General features: G+C 41.4%; 1 protein-coding gene across 6 annotated transcripts in view; it reads left to right on the forward strand.

The window, feature by feature from the left end:
* The window catches only part of ttc7b (tetratricopeptide repeat domain 7B), a 28760-nt gene that overhangs the window by 11718 nt on the left and 2671 nt on the right, over window positions 1-14371 (forward strand). The window contains exons 13-22 of one of the 6 annotated variants that reach the window (XM_026151740.1): window positions 2209-2266; window positions 2578-2650; window positions 2826-2986; window positions 3081-3197; window positions 4887-4988; window positions 5789-5886; window positions 6173-6451; window positions 8512-8562; window positions 11206-11346; window positions 12745-12947. In XM_026151740.1, the coding sequence (XP_026007525.1) occupies window positions 2209-2266; window positions 2578-2650; window positions 2826-2986; window positions 3081-3197; window positions 4887-4988; window positions 5789-5886; window positions 6173-6451; window positions 8512-8562; window positions 11206-11346; window positions 12745-12947 (1283 nt within the window). The remainder of the gene's footprint in view (window positions 1-2208; window positions 2267-2577; window positions 2651-2825; window positions 2987-3080; window positions 3198-4886; window positions 4989-5788; window positions 5887-6172; window positions 6452-8511; window positions 8563-11205; window positions 11347-12744; window positions 12948-14371) is intronic. The other 5 variants (XM_026151741.1, XM_026151736.1, XM_026151737.1 and 2 more) reach the window with 5 other exon arrangements.

Below are 14371 nucleotides of genomic sequence, written 5' to 3' on the forward strand. Positions count from 1 at the left end.
ATAGGGAACCACCCCTCACGCGCCACCTCATGATGCTTAATCGACGTAATCAACCTTAATTTGATGCAGTGTGAAAAAAAATGCACAGAAATCAATTATTTTTCAAGAAATATTAAATAGATTCAACATCTTTCTTCAACAAAATTGCAGACTGCACAGATGGTACCTTCCCAAAGTAAAAAGTACTATAGCTTACTAGGGTATATATTAGACTTAATAGTCACTATATACAGTAATTGACTTCTATTCATTTTACATCAAATTAAAACTTTGGGTGTCAGATAATTATTTATTAAAAGCTCGACATTTTAAATGAGAATAAGAAAGAAAAGTACGTCTTTGTGCCCCCTTTTCCCTGTTCATGCCCTATCGGCCCCCCTGGCTAAACTTTGCTAGATCCGCCCCTGCACAGTTACCAGCGTCAGCTACGTAGAAAAAGATCCTCGAGTAGAAAGTAATAATAAATACATTCTAACAACAGCTTATCAAGCTTAAACGTTCTGCTGTTGTTCAGCCGCTGGTTTCCTCTTTCTGGTGCAACGTGGGCCAAAAGCAAACTAGAGACACGGACTCGCGACAGAAAAGCCGATCAGCTGATCATTTAAGCAGTTTCACGATTGAAGTAGCAGCCGGAGAGCGAGAGGCAGTCGCTTGTTAAGCTTAACGTGGGAATGCTTTACAAACATTCAGAGATGGACTTACACACTTGCTTTACTTCTCTCGGGGATAACTTTGTCGGAGATGAAATGCCAGGTTGCTAGCGAAGCTCCACATGCTATCCAGACCACCGACAGGTCCCGCATGCCACAGCTGCTCTATCACGTGATGCATACTGCTCCGACGTGCTAACGTTCTGAGGTGAGTTACGGCGTGTTGCAAGTTTTGCGAGGTGCTTTCGTGATATTTAATGGATCGGATTACATTTTTTATTTTTCTCCGATATCCGATCCAGTAATTTAGGTCAGTATCGGACCGATACCGATACGTAATATCGGATCGGTCCATCTCTACTAAATATGACAAGCAAGGGGTGGAGCTGTATATGAAACTGGGCGCTCATTGCAATGATCATATCTGTGTAATCTTCCTTTGTAACACTTAAACAGACCAGTATTTACAAAATGGTCCTAATGGTTTAGACAGTATGACCTGAAATGAGCAACTGAGGCCATAAACCAAGGTTTACGAGGTCCTGACCGTTTTCGATGAGGTTTCTATGGGCTCATAATTCTTTTTGCCCCCTGGTGGCCATTAAAATGAATGCAGGTTTAAGGTCTTCACTTTTCAGACCCAGATGCTGCTTCCATCTTTTTTATACATTTATTTATGCATATTACTTTGATCTTTAGTGGACCAGACCAGTGAATATCGTCTTTCTGTCAGTGTAAAGAAGTTTAACTGCACATTTAATCCCTGCGATATCTCTATAGAAGAAAAAGAAGTGCAGTTTAAGCACCACACCTCACTGCTCTATTTAAATGAAAGGAGTGTGTCGGCACGACTCTTTGGGCTTAAATTGTAAGAAATGTGTAAAAATACAGAAAAGGGTCTGGTAGCTCAGAGCCCAGACTGTCCTGTAATTAGAAAGCGGAAGGCTTTTGTTAATTGCCAGAAAATGCCATATTTTATTTATTTTCCTGTGGACACGTTGTCATTTAGTTGTTTGTCTATTGCTTCACAAGTTTTGTGTTGTACAAATAGCTGTGTAGGAGGTCTTTAGCACTAGCACAGGCTTTAAAATTTATAAAAACACCGTTAAAAGTCCAAAATTTTTACCCTACTTCACAGTCCAGTGGTCCTTATGTTTGACACCCCTGTTGTATACTGTGCACGGTTGCAAATTTATCACACCTTTGCTCACTCTGAGTAAATTCAAAGTAAGGGAAGTGTGAGTCATAGTTCTTTAAGTCTATGTTGAAGCCATGAGTTCTCTCCTCATTTAAAATCATTCACCTTGAGTTTTCAGCCACTTTTCAAGTGGTTTTGCTTTTGGGTATGTGTGCTGTCAGGGGACTCTTTTTGTTTGTGATGAGTATGATGGCAGATCTCTATAGAGCGCTTGCTTACATGAGGCGATGCATCATCTGTTTCTGTTTCTGGCCCGGATGTTTTTGCAGTATGAAAAGAAGTGTGCAAAAAGCTGCAGTGATTCATAATCAGTGTTACTGTAAAACCCATCGGTGTGTTTGTGTCTCTGCATGTCTTTAGCGTCATTGCGGAGCACACAGGAGGAATACCAGAGGAAAGCTTTGGGAGCCTTCCAGAGGTTCGGACTGAGCTATGATGCTCTGTTTTCTTTTTTACACTTTAAACTTACCACCCTGCCAAACCATTACATTATGCTTTTGACTCATTTGAACCTTCGTGCTTGTGCTATGACTAATCTGTGCGCAGTGTTTGGCTTTGACATTATTTATTCCCATAAATATGGTCAGCATTTGCTTCCCTTTTCCATCCGTCTTGCTGCAGCGCTGACCTTATTTTTCCACTGGGATCTTTAAAGTTTTATCTAACCTTATTTAATTTTTTATTTGCTGCCTCTTGAACACAACATCTCCTTTCTCTTCTCATCTGTAGAGCTCAGAGTCTGTCTCCAACTGACCATTTGGCAGCCTTCTACTTGGCGCTGCAGCTTGCCGTGTCCAGACAGGTAATGCAATGTACAGTCGTAGCAAGAGAAAAGCAACACAAGTGTTTGTGACACTAAAGGCAGACGTCCAAAATCAAAACTCCAAGGAGTTGCACATATTTAACAAAGTGCTTTTTATCCCAAATGTTGTGAAAACCTGTAGTTTGTGTACATATGTGTGTGTGTGTGTGTGTAGATCCCCGAGGCGCTAGGCTATGTTCGACAGGCACTGCAGCTTCAAGGAGATGACGTCCACTCCCTTCACCTGCTGGCCCTGCTTCTCTCTGCCCAGAAACACTACCACGATGCTCTCAATATCATAGAGATGGCTCTCTCCGAGTACCCTGAAAACTTCAAGTGAGCTCACAGACCTCACACTGAGGTTTTTTTTTGTTTTGTTTTTTAATTTAGCTGGATCAGGCTGATTGTGAGTTTGTGTGTGTCTGTGTAGTCTGTTGTATACCAAGGTGAAGCTGGAGGCTATGTGTAGAGGACCCGAAGAAGCTCTGCTCACCTGTAAACACATGCTGCAGATCTGGAAGAGCTTTTACAACCTTACCAACCCAAGGTATGCACACACTCCCCCTCGATAAAAACACTACTATTTCTACTACTGATAGAAAGTGGTAGAAATATGGTAACAGTGATGATAGAATTTACAAAATGCAGACAGGCAAAACTAGTATACCATCAACACCAAGGTGCAAGATGGATGACAAACCAGACACCAGATGGTTAAAACCATCATGTAATAGAAGGTGGTCACAGATTTTTGTGAACGTCATCTCGTCAGGCAGGTGGTTTCAAATCCAACGGGCCTCAAACTAGCAGCAGATGTAAGTCTTAACTTTGGAAGTCGAGGATCTAAAGATCGATGAAATGTTCAAGTCATACATAAATATTACAAAACACGGAGCCTGTGGCTAGAAGGCAGGATTGGTGTCATGTGTTCTAGCAAAACCAGTAAATGTCCCCAAAAAACCCCTCTGCTCTAAGTCAGCCCCTCCCAAACTTAAGAAAAACACTGCACATGGGAGTAAAGTCACAGCGGGAGGTACTCGCTTTCTGTGAGTCGTCCTTTTAATATTCAGTGTGTTCCAATTTTGATTTTTGATGATGATTATCCAGTAACGCCTCCACCAAAGTCAAGAGAAATAAAATAGTTATTATTTGGTCAGATAAATGAACAATAACACATGGTTCAAATCACATGGCTTTGTTTTATTGTTGTTTCCTTTTTATAGTCCCTTAAATTTTGAGAATCACTGCTTCTCTTGTTTCTGGTGCCGTAACAAAACAAAGAGTTTGATCTTTTTTATTTGTTTGCTTTTATTTTAAATAATTAAGATATGGTGCCAATAAAAAAACAATAACTATACCTGATTTAAATGTTACTATCCCCTTTAAGGTAATATACTTCCAGATTATTACTTGTGATCAGCGGTTTAAAACCAAACAAAGTGCATCAGATGTTGAGCACCATGATGTCATCCCCCAGGGTAAAACTGGGCGTCTAATCTAATGTCTTGAGGAGTTGGAGGGAGAGCATTTGTAACCGAGGCAGGTGGCTGTGATTTCTCATTTCTCCTACTCTTGAGATTGAGCTCCCTGCGGCTTTGACCTCTATTCCAAAATAATATTAAGGTTGACGGGTCGCTGCTGTGAAGATCTGAAGATGCAGCCCTCGTCCTAAATAAGCACCTTCGTGTGGTCATAATGGGACCGGTGTGGAGCTCTGAGATAGGTGCAGAGGTGTGCAAGGAGACTACCTTGAAGGATCTGGCCACCAAATGTAACATTTTTAAGACTTTTAAAAAGAATTTAAGACTCTAACTTTGTGAAGACTGGATTACACTGAACTACCAACTGAGCACTTTCATGGAGAAGCATTTAATTCATTCTAATGGTCTTGGCATTTAAAAATGCTATAATTCCAGGCATGTTTGGTGATGTGTACTAAATAGCTTCTGTGGACAAATATTAGTTAATAACATAAACGGTCAATAAAGTTTACTGTTTATGTTAACCTGATGTTAGGTTTGTTTTTAATTTTAATCAAAACCTCACTATGTGAAAACATAAGCTGGTATTAGTTTATATTTATGATCCTGCAACTCTTGCCCTAATTAAATGTCCATTTAGTAAATTTTTTTTAAAAAAATGTTTTACACGCTTGTTTTTGCAAATTTTCTGAATGGATTATCACATAATTATGAAATATAAGACCTTCCCCGACTCTCTCTGTTGATTCTGACAGTCTGTGGAGTGACTTCTTTGTGAAGAACTTGGGAATTTTCTGCAAATATCCAAAGGATGTGGCATTTACGCCCGCTCCCGAGTGCCGCTCCCAGTGCCAACAGTGAGGAAGTTAACATTAGCTTATGAATGGTGTCCACTAATCACTAATGTCAACAAACAGGCACAACAGGAACACAAAAGAAAAAGGAAACACTGATGTGGCTTTACATATGGCATTTAATCCATAGTTTTCCAGACTACAGATCACTTTAAGCCATCTTTTTTTCTGGCTAATGTTAGCCAATGCTAGTAATATGCCTAATTTCTTTGTTTTTTTTGTCTGTGTGCATTTGTCCCATTTAAATGTTTCAATCATCAAACAGAATTTAATACAAGATAAACATAACCAGAGTAAATACAAAATGCACTTTTTAAATTATTTCATTTATTAAGTGGGGAAAAACCAACCCAAACCTGCCTGTTCCTGTGTGAAAAACTCTTCGCCCTCTAAATCTAATAACTGGTTGTGCCATCCTTGGCAGCAAGAGCTGCAATCAAGCATTTGAATAACTGGCAATGAGTCGTTGTCTCTTCATTAATAACACAGTTCCCTTGAAGCTTGATCTAACTAAGAAAACAAAAGGTAACCAAGGCACTAAAATGCTTTATCTCCTTGTTTTGGAGGTCATGTTTGCTCAGCAGCTCAATCCCAGGCCGTGTGTGTGTGTGTGTGTGTGTGTGTGTGTGTGTGTGTGTGTGTGTGTGTGTGTGTGTGTGTGTGTGTGTGTGTGTGTGTGTGTGTGTGTGTGTGTGTGTGTGTGTGTGTGTGTGTGTGTGTGTGTGTGTGTGTGTGTGTGTGTACTTGCATGCGTGCGGATGTGCTTTTTCCCTTTGTTTACATCCACGTGTGTTTCGTGGCAGTGATTCGGGGCGTGGCAGCAGTCTGTTGGATAGAGCCATAGCAGACAGGCGACAGCTCAACGCTATGACCTTGCCTGACTTCAGTGACCCTGAGACTGGTAGGTACAGACACCTGAAATCTACGTGCTCAGCGTTCATCAGTAAACATGGAGTCAAACTTGTTTAATTATTCTCTCTCCTCTAATGGTCATCCTGATGTCTTTTTTACAGATAGCAGAGGGAAAAGTCTATAAAAGAATCTGATTTCTTTTAACTTAATGTATAAACTTTAAAAAATGGGAGCATTTTAAAAAATGTTGTTTGAGAAAAGGTCTTTTTGTTTCTATCCTTTCTTTAATCCTTCATTAATTTCACTCATTTCTGTTTTATTTCCTCCTTTTTAAGTCTCAGGTTCTTCCTCTTCGCTCTCTGGTTTCGAACCAGTCTCCCCTACCTCCCCCTCCACCATGTCCACCGTCTCCTCCCCGCTGTCTTCCCCTTCTTCCCCTGTCTTCATCTTCCAGCCTCCCCATACTCCTCTGCCTCCACTCCGAAAACCATCTTTCCGCTCTCCTCTTCCTTCCCTTCCCCCTGCCCTTCCTCCTCCTCCTCCACCTCCACGCACAAAGACCAGGACTCACTCCTTCTGCAACCACGCCATAGTCCGCCAGCTGTCCTCCAACTGTAATCCTCCTCCACGTCCGCTCTGCCTGTAGCACGGTGTGGAGACTGACCACAAACAGATGTCATCACTAGTTACTTTTGCCTGTTTCTGTGATTTTTGAGCTACATATGTTATGACTGCTGTTAGTTATAACATCATAAAAATTTATGTCCAGAAACACGAATAGAATTAAAGATCCAAACTATATTATGAAGCACTTCAGCCTCCTGAGAGACCAGTTGGATCTCTGTCATGCTCATGAAGTCATGAAATTTCCTGTACTGCAGAGTACTGTCAGGCCAAGCTGTATTACTTTAATAATGCTGAGAAATTCACTGATATTTAAAACTATTTAACTATTTAAAAAATATTTTAAAATGACAGGGGCAGCACCATTTCCTGACACATTTAAATCCTCCTGGATGTGGTTTTCAGGCAAAAGAAAAAATCTTAAAAGTTAAAAAATGCTTCTGTATTTTTTGGAGAAGATATTAATTACCTGCTTTGCAATTATTTTCTTACTTAAAGGCATCACTTGTTAGTTCCTGGCTTAATATAATGTGCCCATAAACCACCAGCTATCTTTGAACTCTTCGATATCTAAGAAAGCTCCTCTTATGAGCAGCCACATCCTTCTTGTGCTTTCACCCGCACTGATGCTTGAGCGGATCGTGAATTAGAGAGATTTGTTTAAGCCTGGACAAAGAGACTAAAGAGACTAACCATTTTGGAGTTTTGGCAGAGACAAACTCCACAGAGCTGCTGTAAATCCTGGCATGTTTGCAGAAACTTTGATGTGGATTGAGTTGAGTTTTGATGCATTTGCTTTGCTTATTTTGTGACTTAAACATGCGCGCACACACACACACACTCATTTTATTTAGCTAAAATTTATTGATCAGATGGGGGAGAGGCAGTTTATGTTATAAAGGATTTTTTTTCCACAGATCGCAGCTGCACTTTCTCTGCACCTCTGTTTTTGTTTTTAATAATTTTCAGTGTTTCCATCTCAGCCAGCATTAATTTGTCGTGCTTCCCAGTTTCGATGTTGTCTGTCCTTGTTGCCATCTCTCTTACTAATGATAATAATAATGGTAATGGTTGTCTTTTAGATTATTTTTCCCCGCAGGCCACAGAACGGTGACAGCTAGTCGATCATCATGGTTACTGAAAATATGATACATTTACTTTCTTTAGGAGATTTTTGAATGATTAGTTCATTAAAAAGCTAATTCAAATATGCAGGCGCACCACATCATGAGGTGTAAAATATAATGTTCCTCACCAATTTTTGAAACAAAAAACCTGTCATGACTTGAAATATGGGCCTTCTTGACATTTTGGTATTTAAAAAACTTTATGGCACTAACTACTTAATAGGCCAGTGGGTGTGCATTTATGGAGGACTGACTCTGCCAAACGTTTAAAAAAAAAAAAAAAAAAACAGAAAAAAAAGAATGAATGACTCAGTAAAATGAAGTAATTTGCCAATAAACAAACAAACTAGAACATAAATAGTGTTTTATAGCACATAAAAATTAGCTTTTACCTACAGTTATTTTAAGTATTCCTTTTAGTGCATTTATTCCTACAAATAATCGTTATTTACTGATTATTTTTTTCTTGACCTAAATATTTCAGTATTTCCACACATACTGATTTTTTTATTTTTTTTATTTTCTATACATATTGTTTTTTTCCATCTATGCAAAGAAACAGCAGCGCTCTTATTTTGAAAGTTCAGTTACTGCTAATTCCATGAGAATTCTTTTTACTTTTTTTTTTTTTAATGTAGTTATTCACAGTTTGGTCTGTTTCGGTCCTCCATATTCACATGTTATTCACATCAAATTTCTGTCATTAGAAAGGGTGCATGAGTGGAAGCGGCTCGCCTGCTGTCATGTGGTCTAAAAGTGACTGTGTGAAGAATGAAAACCCCGCGGGGTGCTGCAGTCTACCCTCTGTGGATTCTTTTGTTTTTTTTCCTCATCGTGCTTTGGATATTTCTTCTGTCTCTTCCTCTCTTTCAATCATTAACAGTCGTCTTTCTGTTTCTTTCCATCCCTTCGTTTTATTCAAGGCGGCCTTCAGGACGCTAACACACTTGGTTTTTCCTCCATGTTTTCTGTTTGTAAGTAGCCATCTAACCTCCATCTTTTCTTTTCTTTTTTTCCCCCCCTCATCCATTCTTCCGTCATTGCTCCCCCTTTGTCCCAAGAGGTCCAGATATGTGCCATATTCATATGACGAGAGTATGTGCAAATATCTTCTGCTTTAAGGTGACATCTGCAAACAGTTTTATTTTGTTTTTTAAATCGTGCTGGTGGCTGATCCAAATGCCCACAGTGAGTTAGAAGGAAGAGCTCAGGCATCTTTTGCATGTTGTCACATTAAAGCAGCATGAAGGTGTTCAGGAAACAACTTGTTTGGATTGTTTTAGAGCACAATCCAGATGAGGGTCTTATTTTCCAGCACACAGATGTTATTTCTGATGCGTTTATCCTTTTCGGTAACGTGAAAGAGAACAAAAACTCACCAGGAAGCAGTTTCCGTCTCACGAATGTGATGGTAATTGTGACAGTAACTGTTACAACAAGCTCGAGGCAAATTGCTGACAGATGCTCAAGTGTTGTAATCAATTTAACGTAATCTGGCTGAAATCTAGCAAACCGCTGTGGGAAGTCTGCGACTTCCCACAGCGGTTTGTGGGAAGTTGCACAAATGAGGAAGTGGTGCAGTTTCTCATGAAAGGCATTATCAGCTCTGTACAGCTGATATCCTTCTCTGTATTCTGACACTTAGGCTAACGATCGCATCTTTCACATGATGTCAAAGTACCGCTTGTGTCAAATATGGGTCTTTGCAAATTTTTGCGTTATTTCAGTGAGTGCCTTCTGCCTGACGCCCTCAAAATCAACTTTGTACCATAACTTACAAGCTAAGTTTAACCTTCATACCATGGAATTTGGCACTATTTTGGTGTTTGTTTATTTTTTGATAACTGAAAAGCACATTTAAGTCCAGAAGGAAATACGGGTTGAAGGTGAGCCTGTTATCAAACTGAGGATAAAAAGAAGACCTCGTTTTGAGCAGCCAGATATCCCACATGGTAATCTGACCCTTGCAAATTTAGCCAAGTTTGTTTTTTGGGGGTTTTAAAAAAAAATTTTTTTATATGGATCGAACAAGCTGTATCGAAATATTGACTTACACCGATCAGCCTGCCCCAGCCTACTACTCTACAAACCCTGATGACAAAACCTCAGTGACCAAGTAGGGCGTGGACTCTGCAGTGTTTTTTACCAGAGGAGTCATTAAAATACTTATTTAAAGAGGTGGCAGCAACACACCACTGGAAAACATTCAAACACACCCTGACATCTTCGTAGAATCACAACAAGCATAACGTGCAACAATAAACACTCCACGAATGATGTAAAGTCCAACACAAACAAAGAGCAGCACACACAAACAGTAAGACCTGCGGGTAGAAACAAAAAAGAAAACGGCAGCTGGAGGAGGATCGGAGGAAAGGAGGTGCACGGGAGCATAGTAAGCAACAGATAGATGATGGGGAGGTCACAGGGTGACAGATCTGAAGAATCTAGAGGCAGGGAACACTTTGGGCTTCATGTAATCTGTAGATCTATAATTCAGTGTAATTCTGGCGTATTTAATACATTCATTCGTGCAGACCTCCCTCTCACTGGCCACCTCCTCCAGCTCCTCTAGGGATGGAGGTGTTCACTGGCCTTCCCTGGGCCTTATACATTTAAATCATCTTTATACACATCCAAATGTGGATTTGGGTAAAAATCCATATTTGCCATCTTGCAGTACAGAAACAGGCTTGCAGACAGACGATGTACAGAGAAAAGTGAAACAAAGTAAGACTAAAATAAATCAAATAAACAAATTCCACCTGCAGGCTGAAGGTGTTTATTCACCATCATCGGCTTAATTTAGGGAGCGCTACACGCCATCCTGCCCGTGTTGTGCTGCGTTCGGCTGGGCTGCTGCATGGTGGCGTCTAATAAATTACTCCACAGCAAACAGGATTCTCAGCTGAATCGAGACATCCTTTTGCCACGTAGTCCCCTCTTAGAAATCGTTAACATTCAAATCTTCTCCTTTTTTAAAATATTTTTTATTATTCCTTCAGTCAGTGAAGGGGACGGATCAGATCAAAGCAAGCTGTGTTCATTTTAAATTTAGAAAAAGACTCTAAGAGGCACGTTTTATTCATTTTTAATCCCTTTAGGTTGCAATGCATATGACAGTTTAGCGAAACAAAACAAGACAAAGATCAAATTTTGTGATGTGTAAGGGGGTCGTTCTGTGTAGCGTTGTGATACGTTTGGCTTTTGTGGACCTGCTTTTCCTCCCATGCTGACCCCTGTAATAGTCCGCGGATACGCAGACCATCACAGCGACGCTTCTTTTAGTTACTAATGAGCAGAGTGATGCAGTTTTATGCATGATGGTGACACTAATTCGTTGTAACTCAGGGCCCTAACACTGTGTGCCGCCGAGTGCTGAATGGCGTGGACTTATTTTAAGGCTTGAAAAACTGTGTGCCAGTGTGGACTCCAACTGTTTACTGCAACCAAACACTGCAGAACCACAGTAATCAGTGGCCTCTGCTGTTGTTTTGTTCAGTTAAAATCACCCTGCATTGTGGCACATGGCTGCCTAACACTGCTGTTGTAGTGGTTAGTCACAAAATTTGGAAGATGGTGTATTCGTCTGTGATGGTTTGATTTCCACCCTCCAGGTTCGGTGCACGCTACCTCAATAGCAGCCAGTCGTGTGGAGCAGGCTCTATCCGAAGTCGCCTCCTCTTTGCAGAGCAGTGCCCCCAAACATGGACCCCTGCACCCCTGGATGACCCTGGCTCAGATCTGGCTCCATGCAGGTATCCTCTTACTCATTCGCAGCGCATGCATGAAAGTTATTTTATGCCTTAATAATTAATCATTTTGTAACTGGCCATCAAATACAGCAGGGCACTGTCTGCTCACCTCTTGTGGTCGATATTTGCTTCATCAGAGAATCAGATATGAGGTCAGAGTGAGTGCACCGGCATCAGCCTCCAGGACTTTATTGAAGAGCAGTTTGATTAGATATCTACTGGATATATTAGATTTCCCCTCACTTGAGCTCAGATTCTGATTTCAGCGACCAAGACAGACTGCGGTGTCCACACAAACAGACACACACACTCGGGCTGAGGTAGTTTGTCCGCCTGTTTATCTGTCCAGCTGCTTCCTGTCAGGGTTGGCCATGTCCAGCCCGGTGATATGGCTAATGTAATCAGCCAGTTCAGGCTCATTTCCTCCGTCTCTACTCGTATCATTCTGTCTTCATCACACCAGCGCAGTGAAAGCCTCAGCTGGGCATGAAGTGAAGAAGTCTTTTTTTTTTTCTGCTCATGCAGCTTGAAGGGAAAAATGTTTTTATCCTTTCTTATTTTCTGCATCATGTTAAGAGTATCGCCGTGTCCGTGCAGCAAAAGCAGTCCAAAAGTCACATTTAATTAGTCGTTCAAACAAACAAACGCACATATGTGCAGGACATATATGATGACGGCAGGCCAGTGGCGAGATATAGATTACACGTCAGGCATCAGCTCTGAGCCCCTTTTTGTTTGCAGTGGTGATGGACAGGCTAACAGATGAGGTCAGGCAGGAGTCTCTGTGGACGATGATGGACTTTGAGAGTAGGGAGCAGGTGGAGGAAAGTCTGGGGAGGTGGAGGTATGCTCTGGAGTGAGGAGGAATGGAAGTCAGTAGAAGAAAAACTGAATATATGTGTGAGAATGAGAGAGAGAGAGCAACGGGTGTAATAGTGAAGCTGCAAGGAGTGTAGGTAGAGAAGGTAGATGAGTTTGGAGACAAAGTTAGGCTGAGATCGTTTTTTGGACATGTGTGGAGGAGGAGTAGCGGATATACTGGACAAAGGGTATTGAATATGGAGCTACCAGGCAAGAGGAAAAGAGGAAGACCACAGAGGATCAGTATGTCAGTAGAAGATGCTGGGATAGGGTGAGATGCAGGCAGACTGTAGCCAGCCCCATAGGGAGCAGAAAAAAGAAGAAGATGATGAAGAATGTCACATTACATCCACAAAAGATCAACAGATACGAGAGATCATATATCATCAATATGTGTAAACTTGCACCGAATGGGCTTCGGGTGCTTTGAGGAAAAACATGGAACAAAAATGATCACAGTTGGAGGAATTTGTTTTTTAGCCCTGGAGGTTCACAGTGTTTCTATCAGTTTGAAATTCTGCGTGTGTCTCTGTTGAACAGCTGAGGTGTACATCGGCATGTCAAAACCTGCTGAGGCCACGGCTTGCACGCAGGAAGCCGCCAACCTCTTCCCCACGTCCCACAACGTCCTCTACATGAGGGGGCAGATAGCCGAGCTGAGGGGCAACATGGACGAAGCCAAGCGCTGGTACGAGGAGGCCCTGTCCATCAACCCGACTCATGTCAAGACCATGCAGAGACTGGTAAGACACTCTGTCCTCCACCTGCCTGCCTGCAGTGCCCTCACACCCTGACGGGTTTTGTGTGTTTTTATGTAATTACCTACAGTCTGCCGGGACGGTTAAACCTCACCTGAGGAGAGCAAGTTTGTTTTTTGTTTTCAGTCTGCTCCGTCTGCCCTTGTCACTCATTCACTCATGTTGGCAGGCCAGAAACGAACAGACCTGCTGATGGAGAGAGTAACACACAGAAATTCTCTCCAGTGACAGCACGGCAATGGCACCTGAAGGCGGATCAGTACCTCAGTAGTCAGTGTGTCCATCTGACCCGAGTGCAGATTAAAATGTTTTCATGCATTTGGAGGCTTTTGACAATTTGTGTAGTTGGTATTTTAGCTTGAAAACTGGATTTTGTCTTGGTAATTGTGGGGAAAGTTTCGAGCTTGCATGTGTCTGCAGGAAAAAGATGGTGTAGTTGAACATGCCTATAAAGAAAATTGGCTTTTTCTCCAATTTATTCAGCTTAGTTAATGTTAAGTGATAATCTAGCAATAGATGAAAAGAGTGAAAATAATAAAAGTGAAATAAAGAACTGAGCTGACTGACCCACGGTGGACCATCAGTCTGCAAAAGTTAAATCAGGTAAATCAAAGGAAGTAAAAGCCGAGACTAAAACGAAAAGCACATGAAGAGTACTAAAAAGAAAAGGAGAAGAGATTAAAAGTCCAGTTATGGAACAAAGAGAAGAAAAAGAGTAGGTTGGAAAAAAAATATGATGCAACCTTAAGTTAAGAGCAACTAAAAACAGGAGGAATTCATGTTTATTTATGAAAGTTAAAAACAACAGGAGTTCAGTCAGAGTGTTTTCCAGTCACGAATAAACAGAAATAATCCGGACAGGATTCTTGGTGTGCCTGGCATCGTTATTAGTTTAAAGGGTCTCCTTCCGGGCTACTCTGCTTATACTCACTTTTTGATAATCTGCGGAGGTCATGAGGCAGTGAAGCAACCCCAAACCAGATGATTTCATCACCTGCAATGACGCCAACTTACAAAGAGGCAACCTGTCTCCAGACTTGGACCAACTGCAGTCATGTTCACAAATAATTTGGGTCACGCTGTGGTCTCCAGCCACTGTTTTCCATTGTTCTGTTTCCATGGGGTTAAAATTCTGTTAAGACACGTGGTTGACAATAAGACACACAAAAAATGGTGGGTGGCACCGAAAAGCACAGGTGTCAAACGTAAGGCCCGAGGGCCAGAATCGGCCCGGCGGAGCCTGCAAGAGTTTTATTTTTAGTGGACAGTCTCAGGAATAAACTACCAAAAGATGAAAGTTGGCTGTACGTGGCCACCCGTGTAAAAGCAGTTTGATATTGCTGCTGTAAAGACCAAGTGGCCACTCGAGGAACTGCACATTTTGGCACATTAGCTGTGGAGGTGGCTGT

Source organism: Astatotilapia calliptera, chromosome 19, assembly GCF_900246225.1.
Source record: "Astatotilapia calliptera chromosome 19, fAstCal1.2, whole genome shotgun sequence".
NCBI classification, from domain to species: Eukaryota; Metazoa; Chordata; class Actinopteri; order Cichliformes; family Cichlidae; genus Astatotilapia; species Astatotilapia calliptera.